The sequence below is a fragment of the Falco punctatus genome (assembly GCF_963210335.1).
Source record: "Falco punctatus genome assembly, chromosome: 5".
In the NCBI taxonomy this organism is placed as follows: Eukaryota; Metazoa; Chordata; class Aves; order Falconiformes; family Falconidae; genus Falco; species Falco punctatus.
In genome coordinates, this window is record NC_137584.1 from 90,810,204 (window position 1) to 90,837,085 (window position 26,882).

Genomic DNA, 26,882 nt, shown 5'->3' on the forward strand with positions numbered 1-26,882 from the left:
TCTCTGCTGGGAGAATAAGCCAGGCTTGTCACCAAACCAGATGACTTCCACTGGGACACACCACCGCAATTCACAGGGAATAAATTAAGGCCCCATCCAGGCAAGGCATTTAAGCACCTGAATAAACACGCAGCTTAAGCTTATCTGTTCCTTTATGGGCTTAGCGTGTCCCAGATAGACATGCCCCTCTAGAACTTTGAATACAATTGCAATACACCAGCAAAACTATGCACCCAAGTAGTACCGTGCTGCTGAGGAACTTTATTATTTTACATCCAAGCAAATGCTAAAACAAATATAAGTATCTTGGCGGCCAGTTCAAGAACCAGGAAGAAAACCTGGTTCTCCAAGCTACCTCTTGCTGTAGCATGCTGCCCCTGGTCTCGGACTCTCATCCCAGAGTACAGGAGTGAAAATCCTGCTTTTGCTTTCCATCTCTCCTCGCTGAAAGACTGACTACAGACCACAAACCTGATCATTAAGGCACAGCTCAGCTGGAGCCCAGGGAAAGCCCCACTGATTTGAATGGATCTAGAATTTCACTCTGCTTCTCTATACAGGGATTAAATAAACATTCTCCTGCTAGAAAAACGCCACACATGCCTGCCTGAGTTCAATGGGATCTTTAAAGTAAAGGTACAGAAAAGTTGTAATAATTTCCAGTAGTATAGCACGGGGTGAGTTTTAGGGTTAAAACAGTATTTCAGGCATCGTAAACTGAGCTCATGTGTCTTTAATACAAAGGAGCAGACTTTGACAGGAAAAATGAGAAAGAGTTATTAAAGAAAAAATCCAGGAGAATAAATTGCCAGAAGAAATAATATAAAATGCCTTAAGGATATCCAGAGAGAGATGCCTAGAGAAAGAGTAGGTCTCTGACAGACCCAGCAAGCAGAGGGAACAATCAAATAAAAAGGTCGCAACCAAGCCAAACAATGTCTAAAACAATTGGTATTTATACTGAAGTATAATTTGGGTTAGAAAAAGGCAGAAGAAATAGCTGTGCTGGAGGTCACTGTTTACACTGAGACACTACCCAACATGCAGGTATAAAATAAATAAGAGCAGCAATGGAAAAACTCAAGATATCCTATTGAAATGAATCAGCTGGGCTGACAGCAGCTTTCTAAATGCACTGGCCAACAAAGTAACTGAGCTCCTGACAAGAATACGCAATTAATCTTTCACAGCTGTCACTGCAGAGGGACCCAAATTATATCTGCCCTTTAGAAGAAGGCCAAGATCATTGCGGGATGAGCCCAACAATTATAAAATACCCAGCTTCAGAAAAACAGCCGAGAAAAATCATGTAGCTTGAAGTGAAAACCCCTCAGCCAAAGGCAGCAGCAGATTTTTTAAGTCAGTGAAGTTACTCTGAATTTCTAGTGGAGGCAGCCAGTTTTGAAACTGGCCAGAACATTCTGTAAGAGCCTTTGAACTCTGGCAACGAAATATTCAGCTGCACAAATCAACAAGCCTACTTCTATACCCAGTTCCTACAGTGGTAAGAGTGAAGAGTCACAGGGCTGTCTAAAACAGTATTTTTGAATAATTTCTGCTAAAAGTATCAGACAGGAGATAAACTCTGTTTTATTGGATTGAGTTGAAAAGCCACCTAGACCATGTATGGGCTTGTATTTCAGGATGAAGTTTTCAACTTACTATAAATGCAATCTTACCCCACAAAACACTAATAACAAAATCACCAAGATGTAATGCTGTGTGTGGAAGACAGTATGCTTCTTGTCCTGCACGCTAACCACTGAACTGCACTGCCACAACAATAGCGAGCACCCTTTGGATCTGTCGGTTACATTGGCTACTAGTGTCTGAAGTGATGCAGAACAGACAGAAAGAGTAACTGTAGCTGGTGACCAAAGGCTCATTCAGGCTCCAGCTGTATGAATTACAGCCTCTCACCGAGCAAGCTTTGGGACATGCTCAAAATACAAACTGTGAAGCATGCTGTAGATAACAGTTTAAAGAAACCAGCCAAAAATCTGGCTCCTGTCAACAAAACTTCTCTTGCTCTCAGCAGGATCAGAATTTTACCTCAAAATTAACAGTTGCTCCTACTTTGGCTTGGTGTATGACAGATATATAATAAGACATCTCCTGAAAGATACTTGAAAAAAAAAAAAAAAAAAGACAAGACACAGACACCTTACAGATATAGATATCAGTCGAGTTTTGGAGACATCTCAATATGTCAGAAACTGTCCACTGTACATAGTACTTGAGAAACTGTATTTCTATCACTTTAATAGCTGCAGAGACGAGAATTCTTCATACTTCAGTCTGGTCCTATTTGCACAAATCAAAGAAGTTGAGTCTTATTGCATCCTCACTACAATCTATGGCAAGGACAACAAAGTACACCAGAATTAGAAGTTATAGTTACAGCTACAGTTATACCCACCTCCACGCTGGCATAACCTGTCATCGTGCCTTTACAAACCAGGAAGCTGTGCCAATCTGCATAGCTGATTATCTGGAAAACACTGTTTTTCTATGTTGTCCTCTGTTTTGAGAGATTGTCAAAGTCAACCTGTAAGATCAAATGGAAAACCAACGTGAATTTCCTGTGCAACCTTTGCATATGATTGTGTCTAGCTGCTGAAAACAGTGATGCTCCAAGGGACCATGTATAGAAGTGTCTGAAGATCACAAGCAATGGAGACACGTGACTTAGTAAAGACTGGAAACCTGCCAAATTTACTGGCTTTCTCTCAAGACTGCAGACATTTCACCCTGTCTATAGACATGGTAGAAACACTGAGCAGAACACTTTTTCCTGGTTTCAAGCTTAGAAAAACAAGTGTTGAGTGATTTTTGCATTAAACTGTTTAATAGTCAACTTCTATTTCCCACTCTCCTCTTAAAAGTTACATAGCATCATAGACTCATTTAGGTTGGAAAAGACCTTTGAGATCATCAAGTCCAACATGATCAGAGAGAAAAATTTACCAACTTTGTCATGGACCAAAATTTTAAGCAACTGCTTTGTCCCTTATGTTTTAAACCCCACATTGCTCAGACTTCATGTTTCAGGCCACTGACACGTAACATTTACCAGAAAATTTCCCTGAGGCTACAAAGAATCATGCAGTGAGAATGAACTCCATCCAAAAAGCAAAAATAAAACCACTGACTTTGATTCTTGGCTTCTCACTATGGGATTGAGAAAGTCCTCACCACTTCCACAAAGGACGGAGGAAGTGTCCTTTGAAAGTGCCTTGGCAGTGTTGCTCTGGTCACACTGCTGTGGGGTGGGTTTTTGCAAATCCACACCCAAACAAACAGGCAGACTGAAGTGAGCAGGCCTGTTTGAGTTACCCATGGGCTTTTTTGCTGGCATCTGGTCTAAATTATTTCTGCGTGTATGTCCCAGTGCACTCTCTATTATCAGCATCCTTAAGTACCACAGCTGGATCACGACTGTGCATCTACAACACCCCCTGGCATGGCATAAAGAGGGGAAGCGCAGGGGTTGATTTGACATATGATGTGCTACAGTTCTGGGACCTTCTATCTACATAACATATGCCAGTGATTTGGCTTGTACTCAGTTGTGGGTCACAGGCATGCCTGTGAGTAGGGCACTAATCGCTGGAGGACGTTGTTACCAGCACAATCGGGAGCACTCCTGCATGACTTCAACCTTGGTCCTCCAGGAAGGAAACCACTCTGAGCACACTGGTGGTGTGCATAAGGGATTACTGCAAAAGCACAATTGTAGATCGATGCCAGGTAAGGAATGCCTCCAGCATACCTTAACATAGAGGCACACCATGTACAGCACTGCCAGCTGTGCCACGCTGAGCACCATGTACTTGCACATCTTGGGTATCTTCTGCAAGCAAGTTACCAAGCTGCACCTGCACGGGATATTAGTCCCTTTATTCCAGCACTGCCTGAATATAACCCATTGCCGTAATTAAGATGAATAATACTAGGAGGACAACATGGAACTGCATTTGTGATCAATGAGTTTTCTAAAGTCAAGTAGTGGCTTTTAAAAGCCTCAATGCCTCGGTAAAACCCAAGAATAACTTCCATTTCAGAAAGTGGAGGCACTCTGACAACCATCTCTTTTTAAGGCATCTCTAGTTGGGAGCCTCAGAGCAGCTGGATCCCTTGCCATTTGCATATGCCGGGCCAGTATTTGCCCATGCAATGGAGTATTGCAGATTCCAGAAGGCAGTATGTGAAATTAATCAGCCCAAAAGCCTGAACATCAGCCAACTGAACAGCACTTAAATTTGATTAAAGTTATGACTGAAAATTCAGGTGTAGTTAGCAAATGATTTTTAAATCACAATTTCTCTGAAGTGCCCTGGACTAGAAAGGCACTTACACATACGCAAAAAGGGCTGGGGGTGAGGACCAAAACACACACAAACAAATCTGATTACTTCAGCTAAAGTCTACACCTTGACAACCTACTAATGTCAAAGCAAGACAAGTTGAGGCTCAAAGGGAGCAGGCTGAAGCCTTTGCTGCTACCCAGACTCTTAGGGTCATTATCCTTTCTGCAGCACTCCTACATGAAAAGTATTTATCAGCCTAGACCCAGCAAAGCTTTTAAGTGCATGCTGATCCCAGTCAAATCAAGACTGGACAAGAAACAAGCTCTCATTCCATTAGGAGTTATAAAGCTCACTGCAGAAGCGCCTAGTGAAGTTATATGGCTTGTTTCACATGAAAGGTTATATCTCTTCCTTACCTGAAAAAGATAAAACACATGTTTAATCCACTTCAGCAGAGTGCCTATGCTGTCAGGACCCTGATCACACACAGGACTGAAAATGTGGCTACACTAGGTGTCTACTCTTCACAAAAATAAGCCAGCCCCGAGGAATTACAGCTTGTTATCCATTGCACTGGAAACTAGCTGATGAACTTCCCACCCACTCACCCACCCCCCAAGTAACAGGACATTCTGAGGCTTAGTTTAACTTGGCACTTCTCTCTGCTTTGAAGGGCATATAGCAAAAAGCTGCTCTGAAGTATTTGTCCAGCAGAAGTTCACTGTCACAGAGTAAAGAAACATGGAGAACGGAATGGAAATAACAGAAGCTTAAATTACTCAGTTGATTGACTTCACCCTTTACCAGGATGAGATTTTGGGACATAATGGCTGGAATAAAGCACTGTCAGTCCAGGCTCCGAGGCTGTGATTCTCGCCCTGGCAGTGCAGAACACACCCTCGGCATGAGGCAGCTTTAAGACGGCTTGGTGTACCTCTGCTCTGCGGCTGCCAGACCCTAGGACCAGTCACCCGTGCAAGCTAGGGCAATCGGTAAGCTCTTCTATGCCACGTCTGCTGCCAACAGACATTCCCACAAGCAAGGGTCAGTGAGATTCAGGAATAATCTCAACACGTCACCCTCTTCCAGGGCAGACTGATGAGAAAGGACTGTCTAGCAGATTTTTTCAGTCTCTCTGAAGCTGGGATTCCTTGAGTCAAGGCTGCATGTCAAGTTGGAGGTACCAACAGCTTTAAGACTGATTTGCAAATTTAATCAGTTAACCCAGATCTGATGTTAAAGGCCCTCCACATCTGATAAATGAGACTTTTATTATAAACAATCTTTATGAGGACTGCTTGAATTCACCTCCAGGGTTCTTTAGTCTTACAGTCTGTAAAAAAAAAAAAAATCTCCTTTATACTATAACACACTCAAAAATCCACTTTCGGCACAGCAGCAAATACTGACTTATACTCCCTCTGTCTCAAGTAGCTGCTTGCCTTTTTATAAACAAATTCACCTGTAGTGACTATAAAGCAGTAACAAGTCTGTTAGGGAATGTTATGTATGCACATGATACATGCTCGTGTGTTTTAGGAAAGTGATAGAGTGTTTGGAGATGAGAAGATAATAAAATGAAGATAAATAACTCCTCATCTAATTCTTCAAAGGAAAAGACCACTCAAAAAAATGTGGATAGACTCCAGCCTTATAGGAATTTCCTTCCATTCTTAATTTGGCATCAAGTTCTTTCTGATTTCTTTACTCAGGCGTATTTTCCTTCAGGGAAAATACATTACAGTTAGCACACTGCCCATGATTTCATAATATGTATTTATGAAGTTAATCATACTTGCGTCTCTCAAGGCGTCTCTTAAGCTGGGCTGGTAAATTCCTAATTATCCTTTCAGGACAGCAATATCAATCCTGAGCCCTAGTACTGTGGGTTGCCATGTTTAGTGTTCAAGTAAAGAACACGTTCTTTAGGTGTGATCAATGACAGCTGTCTGGTACCACAGTGGGCAATTTGCAATGTACACTGAAACTCTTCTAGTGCATTCATCTCCTAAATCTTTTCCCATCTCTGCCTATTAGATTTCCTCTCAAGGAAATCTGGGGAGACCTACTGTGATAAACATCTAGGACAAACAGACATGGGTCTGTTCAGTTAGATTTCTTTTGCTTACAGAAGAGCAGATGTGGGAACTTACAATATAGAAATGAAAAGGTAGCTGCAGACAGCAGCAGTGAGGTAGCTGCACATGCATGGTGGGTAGGATGAGAAGGACTAACTGAAAAAAGTGTGACCCAGGCTGGATATTAGGACTTCATTTCATAATGATACAGACCAGCTGAGCACCAGGATAGGTTTGCCCAGGCAGGCTGAGTAGTGTCTGTCATTGGAGAGGTGTAGTTTGGACATGGTTGACCTGGCTTTGGGACAGGAGAATGACATTCCCTCTCAGAGCCTTGCTGATTTACATGGAGGGATTCAGGGAAGTCATAGATATGCCAGGTTACATCAAACAAGACCTAGTGGATATTCATGGTTTTTTAAAAGCAAAAGCAACTAGCTGAACAGAAGTCAACTAATCAAGTAGAAATCAGCTTTGCTGATTTCCATTTCCCATTTTAATTACTGAGCGTGATGGTGAAGTATGTAGCTTGTCACACTGTAACACAAAGCCTACAGCACCTCAGCACAGGTCATCCCTATCAACTAAACTGCTGCAACTCAGTAATGCTACAGAGGCAAAAATCTGGCCCAAGCTGCACTAATTCAAATTCAAGAAGAAAGAAACCACAGTGCAGCGGCACTTCACAGCAGGCTAGCTTTTCTCACAGGTTCCTCTGGTTGTCCTTTAAACATGTATAAACACAGCCTGTATTTGCTCCTTAATGTGGATGATACAGTTTATAAACAACACTTCACCTGCACAGTGAACTCGGTGCGTTTCTAATCAGACCTGCTGCAACAGCATTGTATGTTTTAAAATACTGTTGTAATAAATCCTGCAGCTGTAAATTCAGTATTTCATAAAGGCAGACAAGACCTTGCAGACAGAGTCTGAGGGGAAAATTTGGTCTCGAGTCCTATAATAAAGCATTCCAGGGAGAGAGAGGACAAGCAAGCAAGCTGCATTTGATTCTTCAATCCTGCCTCCTCCATCATGAATGGGAACAATGCAGCATGCAGAAAACTCATTCCTTGATTTTAAGCAACATCTTTATAGTAAAAATCCCTTTAGACTTTCTCCAGTCTTAAGCACCACTTTGTAGAGCCTTGTTACATGAGAAACCCCATCTTCAAATGACAAATAGAAATTTTACATTTCAAAGACAGGAGACTGCAGAGTTCAAAACGATCATTCATACTACGACAGCAGCTAGTACTACAGCTGAGGCTGAGGTACAATGGCACAAATAGCCAATATGTACCCACAAGTAAGCCACTTCTGCCTTAAATAATTGAAACTGTAATAAAGAAAGAATTAAGCGCTCTTGGGAACTTCAGAGAGTCACTACACTCTTTCTTCTTATTACTTGATGAGAACTTGAGCCAAGTTTTCTTTGTCTGGAAACACAGCAAAGAGCCTAAAGCTAACAGAATATGGAAAATAAATATGGAGCCAAATCCGCATCCCAACAGAGAGATTTCATATGTTGCACTGGTGTTACACTAACATCCCCAAAAGCATAACACATGACATTTGAAGCTACAGGCCCTGAACCAGAACTCTGCTTCTGTATCTTAATCTTAGGCAGTGAGACTTGTGGGATTTCCAGTCATCCTCACAATCCTTTACTCTCACAAGGAAGACATGTTGGGCTGGACATGAAGAACAAATAAAGGAAACACACCGATGCTGACCTAACAGCACAACCCTTACCTTTACATTCAGCAGAGCTTCAAAGCAGGGGGACACACTGCTCTTGTTTAGAAACCCAAACTTGGGCACCCAAAGGCATATCAGAGAATCCAAGTATCTTACCTCAACTTAGGGCGCTGCTGCTTCTGCTACTTAAGTTGCACTGAAGTTTTGACATTCACACTTTTGAAATTAGGCAGTTGTGTAACTGTCCAGATAAGAATTTAGAAAGTAAAAATAAAAGCTGTAACCCTGCAATTAGTTTCTTAGCTAAACAACAGTCCTCTCTCCGTTGAGGCTTTCTACTCCCCCCCAAATGATCAAATTACTAATGTTCTCCTTGGTTTGGGCTCGAGTTAATTGCAAAGGATGTACAAAACAGCTATTACAGGGAACTGTCAGCAGCACGCAATAGCAAAATAAATTCTACCTTTGTATAGGTTTATGATCATGCCGATGCATGCCACCTTGGAGGTAAGTTTTTAAGTACTGTGCCCTCTTTGGATTCTGCAATAAAAAGAGAAAGCACTGGCACTGTGAAGGCCCACGTCCTAGGAAGCATTTTGCAAGCATTATACTGAGTGCAGGTAAAGCATCTGGTATGATACCCAGGGAACACAAACAGCCCTACCATCTAGGGGAGCTCAGATCCACAAAACATCATCTGGGAGAGCTTAGATCTCTGTAAAGTGCTCAGTTTTCAAACAGCTGGGCATCATGATTTAGCAAAACAACTAGATTCTACCAGAAAACAGTAGAGAAAGGCAGATGTATGCAGCAAGCACATTGCTCCTTCCCATGAACAGCCTTCTAGGGGACCCCACCACAGATGTGAAGCCCCTCTAACAAGTTTGGATTGTACGGGTAATATTTAGACAGCTAAAATTACCGCAGGAAAGATCGCCTTGTGTATCTGTGCAAGCAAAGATGAGACCAAGGCTGAAGCCATCAGATCCTCTGCCATAAAGATCCTCCCACACATACACCCTGCAAGCTGCAGAGGTCTGCAAAGCGACTCTTGAGCCAAAGCAGGATCCTCAGTGCGCATTTCTGCACAAAGACAACAGCGCAGCTATTCCAAGCACACACTGGACAAAACTCTGTTTGCTGAGAATTACCGAGAGTCCCCACCACGTCCCCGCATACTTTCTGAAGGAACAAGTCTCAAGCCTGAACATGTCTCCAGTCCTGTCCAGACTTGCAGGTGTGACTGAGGTGGAGTTTATCCCCAGTAAGGTCTGGAAACAGTTGGAGAACATCACTTTGCTGCCGAAAATGAAAAAAAGGTACCCAGCCTGTTTACCGTGTTAAAACACAGTGATTGCTGGCTACTCCAAAGCCACCTTTCAGAAGTAGGGAGCCTCTCTGCACTGGCCAGGTCATGCAAAGAGTCCTTTAAGGGCATGCCAAGAATCTTCAGAGAAGTGAGAATCTAAATCAAAAATCTATCCATTCACAGTAACCTCCCCGTGCATGAGAAAAATCTCGAGTACTTTTGCAACACAAACGGTCAAACTTCTTTGATAGCCATACCAGCTTTGAGTTTCCCAACAAGCTTGGCAAAACTAAAAATCAACAAAATAAAACAAGATAGGGAGTGGCTCTAACTAAATGCCAAGTACAGCAAGAAGAAATTCAATCCACAGGAGCAAGTAATAGCCTTGGGGTTTTGTTGTTTCTTGGGGATGGGGGTTTTTGTTCTGGGTTTTTTTGGATGGTTTTGTGTTTTGGAGGTTTTTTGCTGTCTTTACGCTTAAAACTGAAATAGCCAAGATATATTTAATGCATGGAGTGACTGCAGCAATATGTAATACTTGATACAAGGGCCTGGGCTAAGTCTCATTAGCAACAATAATTGTTTACCAGACACAAATATTCTGTAGGTGTTAAATGAACACCAGGGACTAGTGGTACAAGTGACACAGAAAAAAGATTGTCCTGGGGTATCGTAAGCCAGGAGCACAGCTGTGAAATTACTCTGGCAGACGTTGTCACAGCTAATAACATAATACTTTCAAACACACACATTAGAGTCTTCGTGGCATTTGTAATTTTTAAAACTCACAATCTGTCACTTCATTCTGAGGACAGGAGAAAGCAAGCCTGTACTCTGTTTGCCTGCACATACCTCAGGTCACCAGCACTTTTTACATGTTTTACGGCACTTCTGCTAAAACACTGGGCAAGTAATAAGTGGCAAGCAAGGAGGAGATCGATTTCTGTTGCTTGCACACTTACGGCTACGTAAGGGACAGTACAGGCATGCCAGGGAAAACAGCATTTGTGAGATTCCACACCTGTACAATCAGATATACAGCAATTGTGATTCAGGTGCAAAGATAAACCACTGACACCATTTAAATGAACTCTATGTTTCTGAAATGCCAACTGTAAAAAACCGCTGATATTTAATTTCATTAGATATACTGCATCTGGTGTTTATGGCTTATTGCTGTTGCCAGAGAACCCCAGGAGCTTCGGTCTGGGAGCCAAGCCAGTGTCTACCAACTTATTTGGACTACTGTGGACACACAAAGATCCAATATTTCTCTGATTTAAAGCTTTCAGACAGATTTTAAAAGACTTTTGTTTTATTTATAGCTAGCATGTGTGGAGAGAAATAAAACAGTCATTTAATATGCTGTGCAATTATGGGCCTATTTCTTCCAGTTTCACATTTCAGTAGCTTATTTTGAAGCACAGAGAGTTGGAAATCTGGTTGTTTTTACCTTAACCATTCATACATGCATAGACACAAAGAAATGCAGCAACAAAATTCCTTTTCATTAAAAAAAGGAAAAGCCAAATACGGTGTCATCCCAAAAGCTGGACACTTACGCTATTTATACAGATGGTCATTGTAACCATTACAGCCACATGACAGTTAAATGTTTTGCCTTCTTCCACTCTTTACGCAAGAGATTTATATCCTTCTGTTACAGGAACCTCTGACTCTCAATGAAGATGCCCTGGTGTTCTGATCCTTGAAGTTGAAAGATTCTTTCCAGCTTGAAACCAGAGTAGGTGCTCTCCAACCCTCCCTGCAGAAAATCAGAATTCTATTCATTAAACTGACACACAGGGAAAAAAAAAAAAAAAAAAAAAAAAAAAAGAGTATGCCTCAGTCTAAAGAAAATTAAACAGAATTAGTAAAAACAAAGAGCATGTATTCCATCTTCAGGGAATATTTTAAGCATCTGTGTAGACAAAAATATTAAATAAAAGCATGCACAATTTTCTTTTGTAGGGACGTGTAGGATGCTTGGCCATCTGCTGAAAATGTAAGGCTGCCAAGTATCACAGATTCACACCCTGAGTCTGGAAATTGAGTTCACATGGCAAATCCATGCATTTCTTGTGGTGTCTGCATTCCACTGCCCTTTCCTTTACCTACTATTCAGTTTTACACTTCACTGACTGCTAAGCTGGATTGCTTCACAGTTTTTGAATGAGCAAAGCCCAATTTTGCAAAGTCCTACTGACTGCCACAGAGCTGCTGGCAGGATACCTGACTGTATGCTTGACAGGTTTTCAGGATTGGGGAACATAAGAAAAAAATCAAAGTGTTTGGGAGATCAGGGCCCCCGCTCAAAGCCACTGGCATCACGAAAAGGCATAACATTCTGCAGTTCAGAGAAAATTCTTCCATTCTAAAAAAGTAATCAAAAGGAAAAGCCTTAAAGGCTGAACTTTTACAGGCCACCAGCTTATACTATGAAAAAACCCTGAGACTTCCATAAATATCTGACTAAACCCTGCCATACTTTTAATTCATATAAACTTGTCCTTTGTGTCTCATTAGCTGAGAGTATGGGACTAGTGCTTCCCTAATTTAAAGAGTGGTTAACTAGATCGGGACCAGCTCAACAACAGTAAGACTAGGTTTCAGGCAAATTTCAATTGGAAATCTTGCACAGATGCATCATCTTGCCGCTATCTATAGCGGAGGACTTTATTGTCAGATCTGCTAGATAGTGCAAAAGTCAGCACTGTAGTTGTTGAGCCCAACAGAAAACGTATTTCTAGCACCTACTGGCAACTCGCAAGGTAACAAATATAGACTGCACTTTTTAAAGTTCAGAAGCCTATCTAACATTAATGCTATTTTACGTAATGTTTCCTCAAATATAACAGTGATCTTTAAACTCTTCTATTATTTATTAGTTAGCCAATTATCAGGCATTTCGCAGATTTTTATCCTTGAAACTGAAGTATACTTCTACTGCCTGCACAGCTCAGGGCTTTGAGGTCCACACCTGGCTAGGACACAAACAGGACATGTACGTCTATGACTGCAGCTTGCGTCGCTTTACCCCCCGACAAACAGGCTAGCTAGCGCAGGCATCACGGTCACTGTGCTGATCATGGGGGAAGCCTCACAGTTTGAGATAGTCAGGTCAGAAAGGGCGAAAAATACTCTGACTTGTTACCTTTGCCAAGTTATTTGCTTGTAGGGCTGTCTTGCCAGCAAGCCCGAGCTACCTAGTTCGAAGGTAAACCAGCTAGCACGGCCGAGCTGTTCTCATGGCTGTACAGACACATCTTGTATGACAAGAGCTACATTACCTCTTTTCTTTTACCTTGTTTTGATACTTTTTAAGGAGTATTTTTCACTGGGTGACTTGCCTGCCTGTGTATGTTCAAGATGTGCTGAATTACATGCCTTTTCTGTAGGTTTCAACATAAACTGCAAACAGCATTGCACAGGATTCAACTTTTCTTGTTCTGTCTTATCTCTAAAATAGGAATAACCCTCACCTGTATGTAAAACTTCATTTCCCAGGAGCACTTACAGAGCAAAGCCCGCTTCCCTCCCTGCCTTCTAAGGGGACATGCACAGCATCCCTTGAAATTCTGGGATATTTGTAATTCCTTCTCCCTTTCAATCTGCTGCCATTATTTAAAAATTGTTTTCTCTTCATTTCTTCTGAAGGTCTTCAGGTTGTTTTTTTTAACGCAGATTCCTGCTGGCATACCCCTGTTAGGAGAAGCTCTTTGAAAAGTATCTGTCGTCAATACCACATCATTCATCCACTCGAAAGCCAACTGGATTTCTCAGGACTCCTGCTTGTTTAGCCATCTTTCTCTGTAGTTCTCCCACTGGGACAGAATGAAATTAAATTTAAACTAGGCCTTAAATTATTTAGTCAGAGATAATTGAGTTTGGGAAGTCATACTGGAGAATGGTCACCCAGGGAAGTAGCTAAATATGACTGGGGGGGAGCGGGGGAGGGAGTCGACATGTTGTATTAGGTACAGTAAAAATCACAAATGTTATCAGTTCTCATAGTAAAAGGAACAAGCTGCTTTTTCATTCTGGTTGCACAGAAAATAATTTCCTGCACAATCAAGAATGGCATCCTTTCTCCTCAGAAGGAATCAGGCCCTAAGGGAGCTGAAACGCCTGGTGAAGAGATTACCTCATCTTTAGGGGGACTACATTTTCCAGACAAAAGAAGAACAAGCAGAACTTGGTTCTACGTTATTAACTTCCCTTAATTCCATGAGGGCCTCCTATAAGGGTGAAATGCTTACCAGACTAAAAAGGCTGTGTTGGTCTCAGTGCTGCTTTTAACTTAAGAGAGTGACACAGACAGGATCCCTTGAGGAAAAGCTGTTTTCTCGTGCAGTTATATCTGAATCCACAAAGTTATCACTTTAAGTAATAAAATACCTCTGTTAACGTTCATCTTATTTCACACCACCTCCCTCTCTAGCCGTCGTCAAGTGCCACCATTCCACTGGATTTACCCCGACAGACGCAGAGCTGTCATGCAACTGCTTTCCTTGGACCAGTATTTCAAATTACCTTTTCATTATTTATTATAATACATAAAAACGAAAACCCAAACCCTGCCCTAACAGACTGGGGGGGATCCCCTCTGGTTAGAAAGGAACAAAATGACGCAGGATCTCAGGGAAGACGCTCCGGGCTGGCACACGCCAGCACCTCTGGGGCAAAAGGACGCTGTTTGGGGCGATTTTTTGGTCTTTCAGGGATGACGATCAGTGCCGGTCTGGCAGGGAAGCTGCACGCCGGCACAGCGACCGCGACAGGCAAACATGTGCTCCGCGGGGCACACACCTACACACGGCAGATGCGTGAACGCGCTTCTACGTGTGCGGAGCCGCGGTGCCCTCTCACGCACACAGCACAAATAAACGTGCTTTTACGTGGTACCCGCCATCACGGACCTCAGGGCTTGCCCCCCTCGGCCCGCGGCCCGGTAACGCGGGCGCGCAGCAGGGGCCCCGCTCCGCCGCCCTCAGCGCGGGGAGGCCGGGCCGCGCCCCCTGAGGCGGCCGGCGGCATTCCTCGGCCCCGCCGCGCCTGCGCGCCCCGTCCCGCCGCGGCGGCATGTCGCTGCCCGAGCCCCTCAGGCGGCAGCTGGGCTCCTTCAGCCGCACCGTCTTCACCGACAGCCACCGCACCAGCCCGCACCACCCGCCTGGCCGCGCAGGTAACGCGCGCCGAGTGGCCGGCGATAAAAAATGGCGGCGGGCAGGGCTGGGAGCCGGCCGGCAGGGAAGATGGCGGCTCCGGGCGGCACCTGGCGGGCGGGCCGGGCGCTCCCGCCTCCCCGGGCCTGCCGGCTCCTACCCCGGCGGGCAGGGCGGCTGAGGCGGCGCGGGCCCGGCGTGTGGCCTGGGGTTGGGGGTTTTCCGGGGTTAAACTAAAGCGGCTGCTCCGTGACCCTGCGCCTTAAAACGTTAAACGGCGGCCTCGGGTTCAGGGCGGGTGCGGTGAGCGCGGCATCCACCTTTACAGCCTAGCAAGCGCGTTTGGGTAAAATAGCACAGACAGCAACCTGTTGTTACTCTGCCTGTTGTTACTCTGCCTGTGCCCAAATCGAAGTTTCTAGAGAGCACAGAAGAAAGAACTGAGCTCCTGTCTCAAGCCCAGCAGCCCTGCACGGTTAGGACACCGGGTGCTTAAAGCAGGTGTGCTAAGCTAGAGTTGGGTAGCAAAAAACTCAGGCTTGCCATATGCCAGCTTTGTCTTTATTTTTCCAGTTGTAACGACCAGTTGTTCCTTCATCGCGTTGCTCGTGAAACTTGCAGGCCAGCGTGCCCGCTTCTCATACCTTTGGAGTGAGAGAAGTGGTGAAAATAAACAGTCTGGCTACACAGGGAGGCTATATTCACTTCAACTGATAAATCCATCACAAGCTAATAAAATTGAGATAAAAGTGACATTTTGATTTAAGATAGGAGTACTCATTTTCTTTGTGTAGTTATGCTGCTAACACTAACTCTTCATTTCATTTATCAAGTAACACTGAAATGTTTTTCTTAACTCCAGGAATAGCTTCTATTTTTAGTCATTTCTTTCATTTCCTGTTATGAAAACTCCTATGTGAATATCCAACCCACCGAAACTAATTGCAGACATACCGTTAACTTCTTGGAGATCAGGATTTCAAAAGTTACGTTTACACATGTGTACCTTAGTGAGCTGTTCTGCCATCAAATATCTGGCCATTGCAATACTGCCTGGCTTTTCCATGAATTTTAGCAAGCCCAGAAAATAAGCATTACTTCAATGGAGGGGTAGAAAGAGGAACTAAAATTGGCTTATATTGCTCAACATTAATCCAAAACACAGTCTTAAAACCTGAGCAGAAGTTACAAATACCAGTGGCTATGTCAATGAAGCCTTTAACATACCTAAAACATTGTCATCACAACTGAGCTCTTGGCTTCTCTGTTTTTAAGTAATATGGCCGTGAACCATTAAATTTTTATCCAATACATATAGCGCAGAAACACAGTTGTAGTTGGATGGTCATGGTTTTTGAAAGACAAAACAGCATTTTAGAATTGTGTCTCGGTGCCTGCCAAAGTCCTGGTGTTTAAGAGATGCATTCCTTAGGACAGCTGGGACAATTTTAGATAGCGAAACTGGTTTTGAGGTACCTATAGATTTTTATGCCTTTGCAGATGTAAGAAAGTGTTGATGCTTAAAAAGGGATTATGAAAAAAAAAAAAAAAAGTCTATATTGGTTGTCTTGCACCTTCTGTTTCAATATAACAAAACCCTGCCCTTCACACCCTACCCTTAAGGTCTGCCCCAAGTCTGTTCCCAAATCCTCCTCCCTTCCCACCTAGTCTAGTAGCTCCCATGAATACTTTTCCAGCTGGCATATACCGAGTGTACCAGGCTGCCAATGTCTGGACTGGAAACAGGGATGTCAGACTGAGATGGAACAAAGATGTGTACGAGAGTGGTTGGAAGATGGGGAAAGAGAAAGCAATGACAGAGGAGAGGTGGTTTTGAGGCAGGAGATGCGACAATGTAACCGTTTAGACTGATTTTCAATCAGATATCACCACTGTGACGGATGGGGCTTGAATACAAATCAGCAGGTCACAATGACTGCTTTCTGAACTTGCTCAGGTAGTACCAAGGGAAGATGTGCCTACAGACTTCGTTTGGGGGAAGTGTAAGAAAGCAAGCTGTTGGTAATGGAAGTTATATCAGTTAGGATGCAATATCGGTTAACTAAAATATGTCAGTAAAACTTCATCCATTAAAAATGAATGATTCCTTTAAAATGCCCTTTAAATTTTTTTCCTTAAGTCTAATCTTGTACGTATATTGTAAAATGCTAAATACAGAATTTACTACCTGCATGTTAGAGTTGATTATTTGCTTTTCTTTGCATTGTATGAATGTATTTTGTTCTCTCCAGATTTTAAAGGATAAGTTTTAGTTTGACACATATTTGAAATTGTTAGCTCTTAAGAACTGGAAGAATTACTGGCATCTTGCAATGATCCAAATACCTGCTTAAATAAAGATTGAAAATGAGAAGTGGGCAGTGCAAACCTGCTCTCTAGCCGTGAGTCCTTACTGAGGAGAGTCATCTACAAAATAACGATAATCTAGTATGTACTCGTTTAAACTGGCCATTCTCTTAGGAACAGCAGTGAAATAACCACTAGCTCTTTCTGCAGGGTCAGTGTACAGTGCTACCTGAGCTAAGCCTATCCGTCAGGTATTGTAGAGTAAGCCATAAGCCACTAGGTAATCAACACTCAGGCACTCGACTATATGACTAAACGATAAATGTTCTGTGTCCTGTGAATTAAAAGTTGCATTGGATTCCAGGAAATGGCATAACTCAAGACAGGGTAAGAAGTTTTTCTCTGGATATATAAAAATATTTTTCTTAACGTTTAATTTGACTGGGAAGTGTTAATGCCCTGCTTGAAGCTAAGACAGAGCAGTATCTTTCTGTCATATTTATGGAAGTATGGAACAAACTAGGAGTGACAAAGACTTTTCTCTACCTACAGATAATGAAATAGTTTCCAGTTTGCCACTGCAGATGTCCCTCTATTTCAATGTTTATTTTTTCCCATTCTGGTGGCTCAGCACAGTCGTCATGCTCCATCTGAAGGTGAGTCCTGAAAGAAGGCAATGGTTTGCAAATGTAACAAGTTTCTGATTAAACACCTCCTAGTACTGAGATGGAGCTCACTGGAGCTAGGGGTTGTTGGGGAGTTCCTTGAAACTGGAGGTTCAAGAGTGTTTAAAAGCAGATATAACACTGTCAGCTTATAGTAGCAAACAGTGTCTTCATTTAATCACAAACTAAAAGAGCATGTTACAAAACAGCACAGCAGAAACTTTTACTCTTTCCTTCCCTCTAGTATCCGATCTTGTCAGATTACTACAAGTTCATCCTGGTCACAATCATGATCCTAGCCTCTCTAATAGAGGTCATTCGACTCTACCTGGGATACATGGGCAATCTGCAGGAGAAGGTATGTTACCGCAGGTACATTTGTACAGGAGAGGTTTTTTGGCATTTAAGTAAAAAGGTCTACCAGTTCATCTAAGAGATTTAAATTGAAGAGATGGTTATTCCTTTTAAGTTACAATGTGTGCATCCTCTATTCCCTTGGAACAGCTTCCACTTAATTTCGTGCATTCCGAGAAATTTTCCCTCAGAAGAGAGCCCACTTGCTACCTTAAACTGTTTTGTCAGGAAAAAAAAAATGGCTAAAACACTCATTATATGGAAATATTAAGCCACCTCACTCTGCCACGTCACATTATGTGCTGGCTTTTGGAAAAATAAAAAAATACACACTTCCTCTTCACAAGATTTTGAATTTTTTCATCTTCAACTGCCAGTTTTTTAATAGGTGATGCCTTCCTATTATAGGTCCCTGAACTGGCTGGGTTTTGGCTCCTGAGCCTCCTCCTGCAGTTGCCTATAATTCTCTTCTTGCTGTTCAACGAAGGTCTGAGAATTCAGCCACTGGAACGAGCAGTCAATATGATCTTTGCCCTCTTCCTCACCTTCCAAGTCATTGCAGCCTTTGTCACCCTGAAAAGAATGGCAAACAAACTGGCAACTCAATTCCGCCTCCGTGAATTTGACCAGCTGAAGGATCATCCTGTGCCCGATTTTTACAGCCTGGGTAAAGAAGCGAGAGCAGTTCCCATGGCTGGCAGGGACCCCAGCGCTGGCTGGGGGTCACACACTGAGGGCCTGAGAAGCTAACAGGGGTGGGCCTCATGTTGCTGCAGCTCTGTTTCCATTTTGTTGGGTCATTCTTTACCTTCCTACATCAGAGATAAAAAAATAGATCTTGCTTAAGAGCCAACAGTGAACCTCAGAGACTGGAGCTCCACTCTGCGAGAAAAAAAACTCAAAGCCAATTCCATAACTGGCTTGAGTGGACTGTTTGTGGACTGTTACTGCACAGAGTACCAGAGTAGATTTGGTGGTGGTTGTTGGGTTGGTTTTTTTGGTTTGTTTTTGTTTTTGTGTTTTGTTTTTTGTTTTTTTTTACAAAATCTGGCATTTGGGAAAAACAAAAAACAAACCACAAAGAGAAGTCTTCTTTTTTCTCACTGTTTGCACAAAATTTTGTTTACAATAGATCTTTTTATACACATTTTTGTTTGTGTTTTCTCTCTATTCTTCCAGATATGTTGCACATATTTAATGTCTGGTACCCCAGTTAAGCCAAAGCACACCGCCACCCCCACTCCCCCAACACCACACCCCCCTCCAAAATCAACCCAAAACAACAAAGAACCCCAAAAAATCTAGGGGCCCAGAAAGAACAATGGTAAGACAGTGAACAAAGACTGCAGTTTCTGAGATGGTCTTCCAGATAGTTGCAGCACTAGGAATTCCTTACTCATAAAGTAGGAATGGAACTTTAGAAGTATTCCTTCCTCAAAACTCCTACGTTAATCTTCTTTGGCTTAGCTAGAGTTTTAACTATCAAGCCATTTAAACAGAGTGGTGCAATTTTCTCAAACAGAGGATTCAATAAGTCAGCAGTAACAAAATTACAGCCATTAAAAAAATTGGTTTATGTCACTGAAAGGCAGAGCCCGTTCTCACAAGCCAGGGCATATACCAAGGTTCTCTCATTCCTGTTACCTGCATTAGTGTCCTGACTATCTTCTCCAGTTTTGGTAATGGCTAAAAGTTCACTTTTTCTGTCAAGGAGGGATGAGGATCAAAAGTTAAAATACATTTTTCATCTGAATCCTTTGAGTCTTCAGCAGGGCAAGAGTCATCAGTTTTGAGAGCTGGCACAAACATCCAAACTGCTCAAAGGAATGTAAAGAAGATGGATCTAATACGAAAAAGGCACAGTATGCTTCAAGCTGCTGCGTAGTTAAAGCTTATAGGACCTCCAGTGAAAAGGTGGCATTAGCTTTGTTTTGTACCAAAATGGCTTGTTTTCTTTTTAAGTCATGAGTGAATGCTAAAATTAATTCTACTAAATTTCCTTCTTTTTTTTTTATAAAGCATATATTATCAGAGCACATACCCCTTTGTTTTTAAACAAACTACTGGCTTGGATTGGCTTTTGCACAGTAAAAGAGGATTTCTGTAAGAGTCCTTAGAGCATCTTTAACAGTTAATGTAAAACATTTAGAGCCTTGTACTCAGAGCTGATGAGAGAGACAGTGAGGTTTAAACAGAAGTTACATAACTTCAAGAATGCTTACAGCATTAGAAACTCCTTGTAAAAACATTCTTAACTGATGCGATGGGAACATTGCACATTTTTATGTCAACCACGATTACACTACTGGAGGGTGCCAAGGTCAGGGCTGATGAGCTTGGTAGGATCCATTGCAATAACGAATAACAGCATAATGGGTCCTGACAGGCCAGACAGGAACGTCAGATACCTTGGAGCAAACGTTCTCTGGTGACTGTGAACTGTAACTCGGATGCCTTAGTGCCTCGGTAGCCGTACAGCGCTGCCTCTTGCTGCCCTTCTTGGCCGCAGGTGTAGGCTAGGCCTCCAAGGAGCTCGCATCCACCGCTGAGAAAACTTGGAGAAACACAGGCTAACGACGCAGTATGGAAGCTGGGCGCTGCTAGTGTTCAGTGCCGTCCAATAGCTTGTCTGAGAGAACGTACAAGTTAAGGGAAAGCGGGATCTTTTCCATAGGTACGCCAGCTCTCTGGGTCTACCTTTGGTATCGGTGGCAGGACAGGCACTGGGGCAGCTTAGAAGAGACACTGGGACAGCAGCCATCCCTCCTGCTCTGGTGCAGCTTGCCTGTTCTTATTAAAAGCCTGCTGTGGTAGGGAAGCACGCTGAAATGGTACTGTAAGCCAAGCTGAGGAGGTGGATCACCTGTAGTAATCCAATCTCTTGCTTTAACTAGAAAGTGGGATATCCTTTGGTTTTCTTTCCTGTATCACCTTAAAAAGTTTAAAACTTAAACTCTTTTGCGAGATTAAGAGGGTAATGGGTGGGAAGGTTTTTAAACACCAAACACATCAAATACAACGTAAAGCTGAAAAAAGTCAAATCATCATACACCAATGCTGGCAACAAGGAACTGGCCTCCAGGCTAAGGCCATGAGATAGGATTCTAAATCCTTGCTTTTAGTGATAAGGAGGTCACGCACTTGGAAGATCAGATTGCTACGCAAGACAGTCATCAGGAGCCAAAGATACAGGGACACACAGCTCTCTGGGGGGGTGGAGTGAACACATCCGTGAGGCAATACAGGAAACAATTCAGAGAAACACTGTTAGAAATAGTTGCCTGGAAATGCTTAAGGTAGAAACCAGCCTGTGACGTACAGCTTCAGCGACATATTTGATAAACTGAAGCTCTCTGCATTCTCTCTGCTCAGGCTTCCTAGCAGACATGCTAGCCTATTTTTAATTTCCTCATTACCATCTTAAACATTTAACTATGAAGAAAGCCTGCAAGCACCTAGAACTCAGTTCGGTGCCTACAGCTGTGAGTTTTTCTGTGAGTTTTCCACCCCTCATATATCCAGAGGCAAGAGAAGGAAACTACAGTAGCACTCAAGGAAACAACAGTAAACGGAGAATCACACCAAAACTTTCCTTCACTTTCCAAATTTCACAAGAACTGGCGACATGCCAAACAAGCAGAAAATTCAGTAGTCACTTGTAACAGTCAAGTTTCAGACACATAAAAGCAAACTTCAGGGCAGGAAATTTCAGTGGGGGTGAGGGGGGGAAAGAATCAAGTGAAATACATGAGAAGAAAAGGGAAAAATACTACAGGAGGTACTTGCACAATAAATACAAATCAGAAAATAAATGGAGGAACTTCTTAGCATCAAGAGCAAAGCAGCAATAATGGCATTAATATTTTAAAGGAAAACATGAAGCTTGGTTTGTTTGTAACAGAGAAATTCAGGAATAATTGCCAGAACAGACTGGAAGCAGTGAAAGGCGAGAACTTTGAAGGAGCGCAGCAGGAGAGCTAACAGTCCTCCATGAATCCTCTCCTGTTACTCAGGATAGCTGTGAGCCGGGCTGTTGTCCTGTAACAGGAAGAATATTCTCATCTTGCAGTGCAAAGTATTCACGAGTAGAACATGAGAATTTAAGATCCAGCAAAGCACGTTTGGGGAGTGAGGGGAGTTGGTGTTACACACCACGCAGAATAGATGGAAACAAAGGTGAACAGAGGGAACTCAAGAACGTTGAAAACCGGTGGAAATTCATTGAGCAGCGTCTAGACAGTTTTAAATGCGAGCTGTACGATAGCAGCTTTTTGCCACATTAGGGTTTGCGCAGAGAAAATATTTCGTGATGACCCAGACAGGTCCCAATAGCTCTCCTCCATTCACGAGTAAGATCTTTGAATGGCAAAAATCTACATGCAGAACTCTGTCATTTTATTTCACCAAGTTTACTGTTAGGAAAGGCCAACAGCCATTTTTAAAGGAAATTTGCATTAACACATTTCCTTTAACTGAAGAAAAGAAATGAGGAATAGGCATATTATCTTAATATGGTTTTTTATGTTACTGGTCAATTTGGAGATGAGTATTTTATGTTCAAGGGCATAGTTGCAGAGTTGTTAATACCTGAGCTCAGTATGTGTTCCTTGTCTGAAACAGACTTCGTAAAAGCATTCATTTATTTATTTATTAATAGTTGGAGGACTTCCGAGAAGGAGAAATTAAATTTGGAAGAGGCTTCAATTATGTACCTTACTCAAGCAGATCTGATAAAGCAGACATGAGATAAGGCACAGATTTGATAAAAAACAGATGACAAAAAAAGGGGGTACAGCATTAACCTTTCTATATCAACAATTCACTCTTTCAGATTGCTGGAAGAATTGCACCCAGAGGAATGAGATCGTACGTTCAACTCTTGCCTTTGTCTCTTAAAAGCTGGATTAGACTTGGTGTTAATCTTTAAATAGTTAATGAAGCAGGCGGAATTGGCACCATGACGCAGTCTGATAAGATAGTCAATAGTAATATTTGATAGCTGGGTAAGGCTGCAGAGATCATTTATTTTGAAAAACAAATTTTGTTTCTTCAGGACAAAGATCAGATGGCAGCAATTAAAAAGGACTTTGTTCCGTGCATCAAATAAAGCAAAGATAATAAAGAGGTGTTCTGTAGGAGGCAGGCAAAGTGGTGTCTAAGGGTCAGCTGATAAGACCAGGAAGAATTTAAACTATAACAGAATAAATAGGTTCAAGAAGCGTAACACAGAGAGAAAATGAGTATATTGATGATTAATACCACTGAAGGAGCCCCTAGGTACATGGAGCAGAGGATTTATTGAAAGGAAATAAATGTGCAAAGTTACTAGCTTGAGACATGCCTGCCTCGGCTGTGCAGCAGCCTACGGGACACAGTTCCACATTCATTAAGCACATGCAACTTTCGCCGCACGTTATGAAAAAGCACTTTCTTCTTCAGGCGATCCAAGGGTTGAAAGTAATAAAAATGCAGTCCCAGCATATAGTGGCTGAGGGACATGAGCACAACAGAGAAACCCTCGAAAGGAACGAGCAAATCTGGCAGGCAGCTGCAAGTGCAGCTGTGCTAAGAGCTGGCTTCCCTGGTGAGTTCGGAAGCATTAGTGACTTCCTCGAGAGCTGCCTTGAGCATCCAGTGTTAGGGAAGGAGCTACTGCAGCCCATGAAAGAACTGTTGTTCTTTAAGGGGTAGAAAAGACCTTTCTTTATTCACGCTGGTAGACCCATACTGTTCCCAAGTAAAAAAACCCAAGCAAAAATGTTCACACACTTGCTACCACATTCTCAATGTATCAAAAACGTGCCATAAACTGAATTCATCCAGGTGAGAAGAACATCAGATGTACCTATTGCTAATCACTTGTACTGCTAATAGCAGGGGAAATTCATTTCTTACTACTTTACATAAAGAAAGCTTCTGGCAGGCTGGAGCTTTGGGCATCTCGACCCATACAGCTACTGGTCCCCAGCTGCTTAGAGAGGAACCTACTGCTTGTGTCCATCCAGGGTCAATGGCTTTGTCTGAATTACAGACAGGATTTTAGCATGGACATCTGTTCTTTGTTTTGCCCTTCACCCCATGGCCTTTTGCACAGGAAACACAGAATTTATCACAACATTAGAAATTGCAAAAGCACATCAGAATGTACTCGAGTAGGCTTGTGACTGCAGGATATTCATGTAAAAGTCAACAACTAAAATATATAGCTAAAGGATTCCGTATTGGATTTTCTTGTGGCTGTTTTTAAAACACCTCAGTGTGAGGTGAAATCTTACCACAACCAGAAATGCTATAAATCCTCCCTTTGTAAAGCAGCTGGGAGCTGAACAACAAGGTTTGGAACAATCCCTTCACTTTGAAAATCCTGGAGAAATCTAAAGCTCACTTCCTTCCTTTTTCCCTGCTCCCCCCCACCCCCCAAATGATTCAGCATGGTTAGCAGAGCTAACCACATATATGTATACACACATATACACATATATATAAACATAAAACCATTTATATAACCATGTAATAACATGAGGCAGGGAAGTGTTTTGCCATCTTCCTATAGTCACACAACCTATTCCAGCAGCCCATGAAGAAATACCAGAGCTGGTAGGAGTAGAAAACCCGCAGCAGGTGGCAGAGGCTTTCTGCAGGCATCCCCAACGCTCGGAGTGCCTCAAATGCAGCACCAGCCGTGCAGCATGGCTGAGCAGCCTGAACGGAGGCTGTGATGATGGAACAGTTTCAAGGTTATCATGCTGTCAGAAATACACCCCCAAAAGCTATCAGCATCTTTTAACTGAAACAAAGCTCTACTCCTAGGAAAGGCTAACCGGCGATTGCTTATCTCAGGCTTTCCCTGAATGCCACAGCTGTTCAGAAAGACCACCACCACCCCAAGAAGTTGCCTCCAGAAGAGCATAAACTTCGCTGCAGAGTGGGGAGGGATTAAATAAACTCCGGCTGCACCCCAGCTGGGAACAAACTTTGGGAGTATCTCACAGCCCTGACTACAAGAACTGGAGAATGAAGGAGTTGAATGGGGACAGCTGTTTGGGATGTCCTGGGTGTCAGGTAGCAGGTGTCTCCTCATGCCCAGGAGGTACAGGGGCACTTGGTGAGCAGCAGCAGGTGATGCAGGACCACCCTGGTGAACCACTCAGGTATGCCACATTGAAGGGCATGTGATGAGAGCAAGTATGCTCAGCTGATGTGTCCCACCAAAACCAAACAGCACTCAGGTTTGGTATTTTGCAGTCATTTTCTTTCCTTTTTATTTTCTTTTTTTTAAAAAAAAACCAATCACACCGAAAGAAGTAAGGATTGGTCTCGTGCTGGTAGGCACCAGAACACCAGTATCCTGTACCTGCAAACATAGGTGTACATAATCTCCAGAGAGAAAAACAATCCCCTCCACCTCCGTGCAATATCTACAGTCCTGTCCTAAGAATAAGAAGCAAGCAAATGGAGCACTGTGTGCTACAGAGACAGACGAACTTTTAGCCAGTGAGAGGGATTATTAGATAGTCATTTTGTCAAAATAGAAAGTGTTCTCATCTGCCAAAAAAAAAAAAAATCACATCTTGTCCAGTTATTTGGTAGAGCTGCTCTGACTGATGGATAGCAGAAACACCATGCTCCTCCTGCCATGATGGCACTTGCTCTCGTGTGACAGCACCCTGGCAGCAGAGCATCAGCACCATGCGATCTGTATTTCTCTAAACAAAGAGACAATGTCCCTTTACAGTCACCTTGCCCCCCCACTCCTGAGCGCACAGCAGGGCTTGAGCATTTAAAACTGTTCTTTTATGCAGTTTTACTTAGGAACAAAAAGCAGCTTCAGCCTGTGCCCTAGGAAAGGTGGGATCTTGTCACCGGGGTTTGCATGCCGTGTTGGGCAGGTAAATGCCGCTTAGATCACGGAGGCTGGCGTTCTCCGTATGTGCAAGTGCACGTGCATCTGTACCCCACGCGCAGGGAGGTGGGATCATATAGCGGTTCTCTGCTCTTTCAGCACTTCCATCTGTAATGGAAATCTTCCCACGTCAGCAGCTTTGGAGAATACTGAATTCTACCTCTTTCTCAACTGGAGAAAATGTGATGGCAGCTGCCAAAATCAGGCTCTCGATATTAACTACCCATTTGGCTTTGTATGTGACCACTTACCAGACTGAGCAATTGCAGAGGGCAGCCACAAATGCCCTAGAATTGGGGGTGGGGGGAACAAGAAAAAACCCTAAAAACTGTGAAAGTAGAATGGACAAACAATGAATTACAAAAAATACCGATAAGGCAGCAGCAAAAGGATTAGCCAGGCTGGTTGCAGTCAGCGACGGTGAAATGTGACACAATAAAAACTCCGTTATTGAGTTAGGACAGCCCTAGGATACAAAAGACTGAAATGAAGGAAAGCTGTGGATTGGTTTGTTCTTGAATATTGAATTTTTTTTTTCCCAGAAGCATGAAATATTGCAGTGATAACAGATTGGAAAAGAAGGTGGGGGTGGCGGGGTGGGGGGTGCGGGGAGAAACAACCCCAAACAAGGAAAATTCTTTAAGGGTTTATTTAGGATGCACTGAAAGAGTAATTTGGTTCAGTCCTAAACATCACCTGCAGCAAAGCAGACCGCCAGCCGTGAGTGGGATGGGACACGTTTGCCCGTTACGCAGCTTTCACTTGCATGTTGCTGAAGGCCCGGGCTGGCCTGGGAAGGCAGGGAGCAGCAGCACAGCCCCCCACGGTCCCCCTGCTCCCCGGCCAGCATGTCCCCACCACATGTGTGAGGAAGGACCCTTCCTCCAGCAAAGCCAGTCCCTGGGCACGGGACAGCTTTGGGGTGCTCCCAGGTGAGGGATGCACCAGCACCACACAAATGCAAACAGTGATGCTGCTGCCCTGAAATCTGGCCCCTGCCAGTGGGGATTTTAACTCTGAGAAAAAAAATGAACCCTCAGTGGGGATCCCAGGCTGAGTTTGTGTTTTTAATTTCACCATATGGCCAGCT

General features: G+C 43.1%; 1 protein-coding gene and 1 long non-coding RNA gene across 2 annotated transcripts in view; one reads left to right on the forward strand and one right to left on the reverse strand.

The window, feature by feature from the left end:
• The window catches only part of LOC308064711, a 59,280-nt gene extending 45,138 nt beyond the window's left edge, over positions 1-14,142 (reverse strand). Inside the window, exon 1 of the long non-coding RNA XR_013928497.1 lies at positions 1-14,142. This exon is cut by the window's left edge and continues 22,138 nt beyond it. This is a non-coding gene — a long non-coding RNA (uncharacterized lncRNA).
• A 191-nt stretch (positions 14,143-14,333) lies between these two features.
• TMEM17 (transmembrane protein 17) lies at positions 14,334-19,028 on the forward strand. The gene is given in 5 exon segments (XM_080389590.1): positions 14,334-14,583; positions 17,423-17,526; positions 17,780-17,893; positions 18,298-18,543; positions 18,545-19,028. Coding segments are annotated over 5 exon segments (654 nt in total). The 5' UTR covers positions 14,334-14,480; the 3' UTR covers positions 18,632-19,028.
• Positions 19,029-26,882: the final 7,854 nt, after the last annotated feature.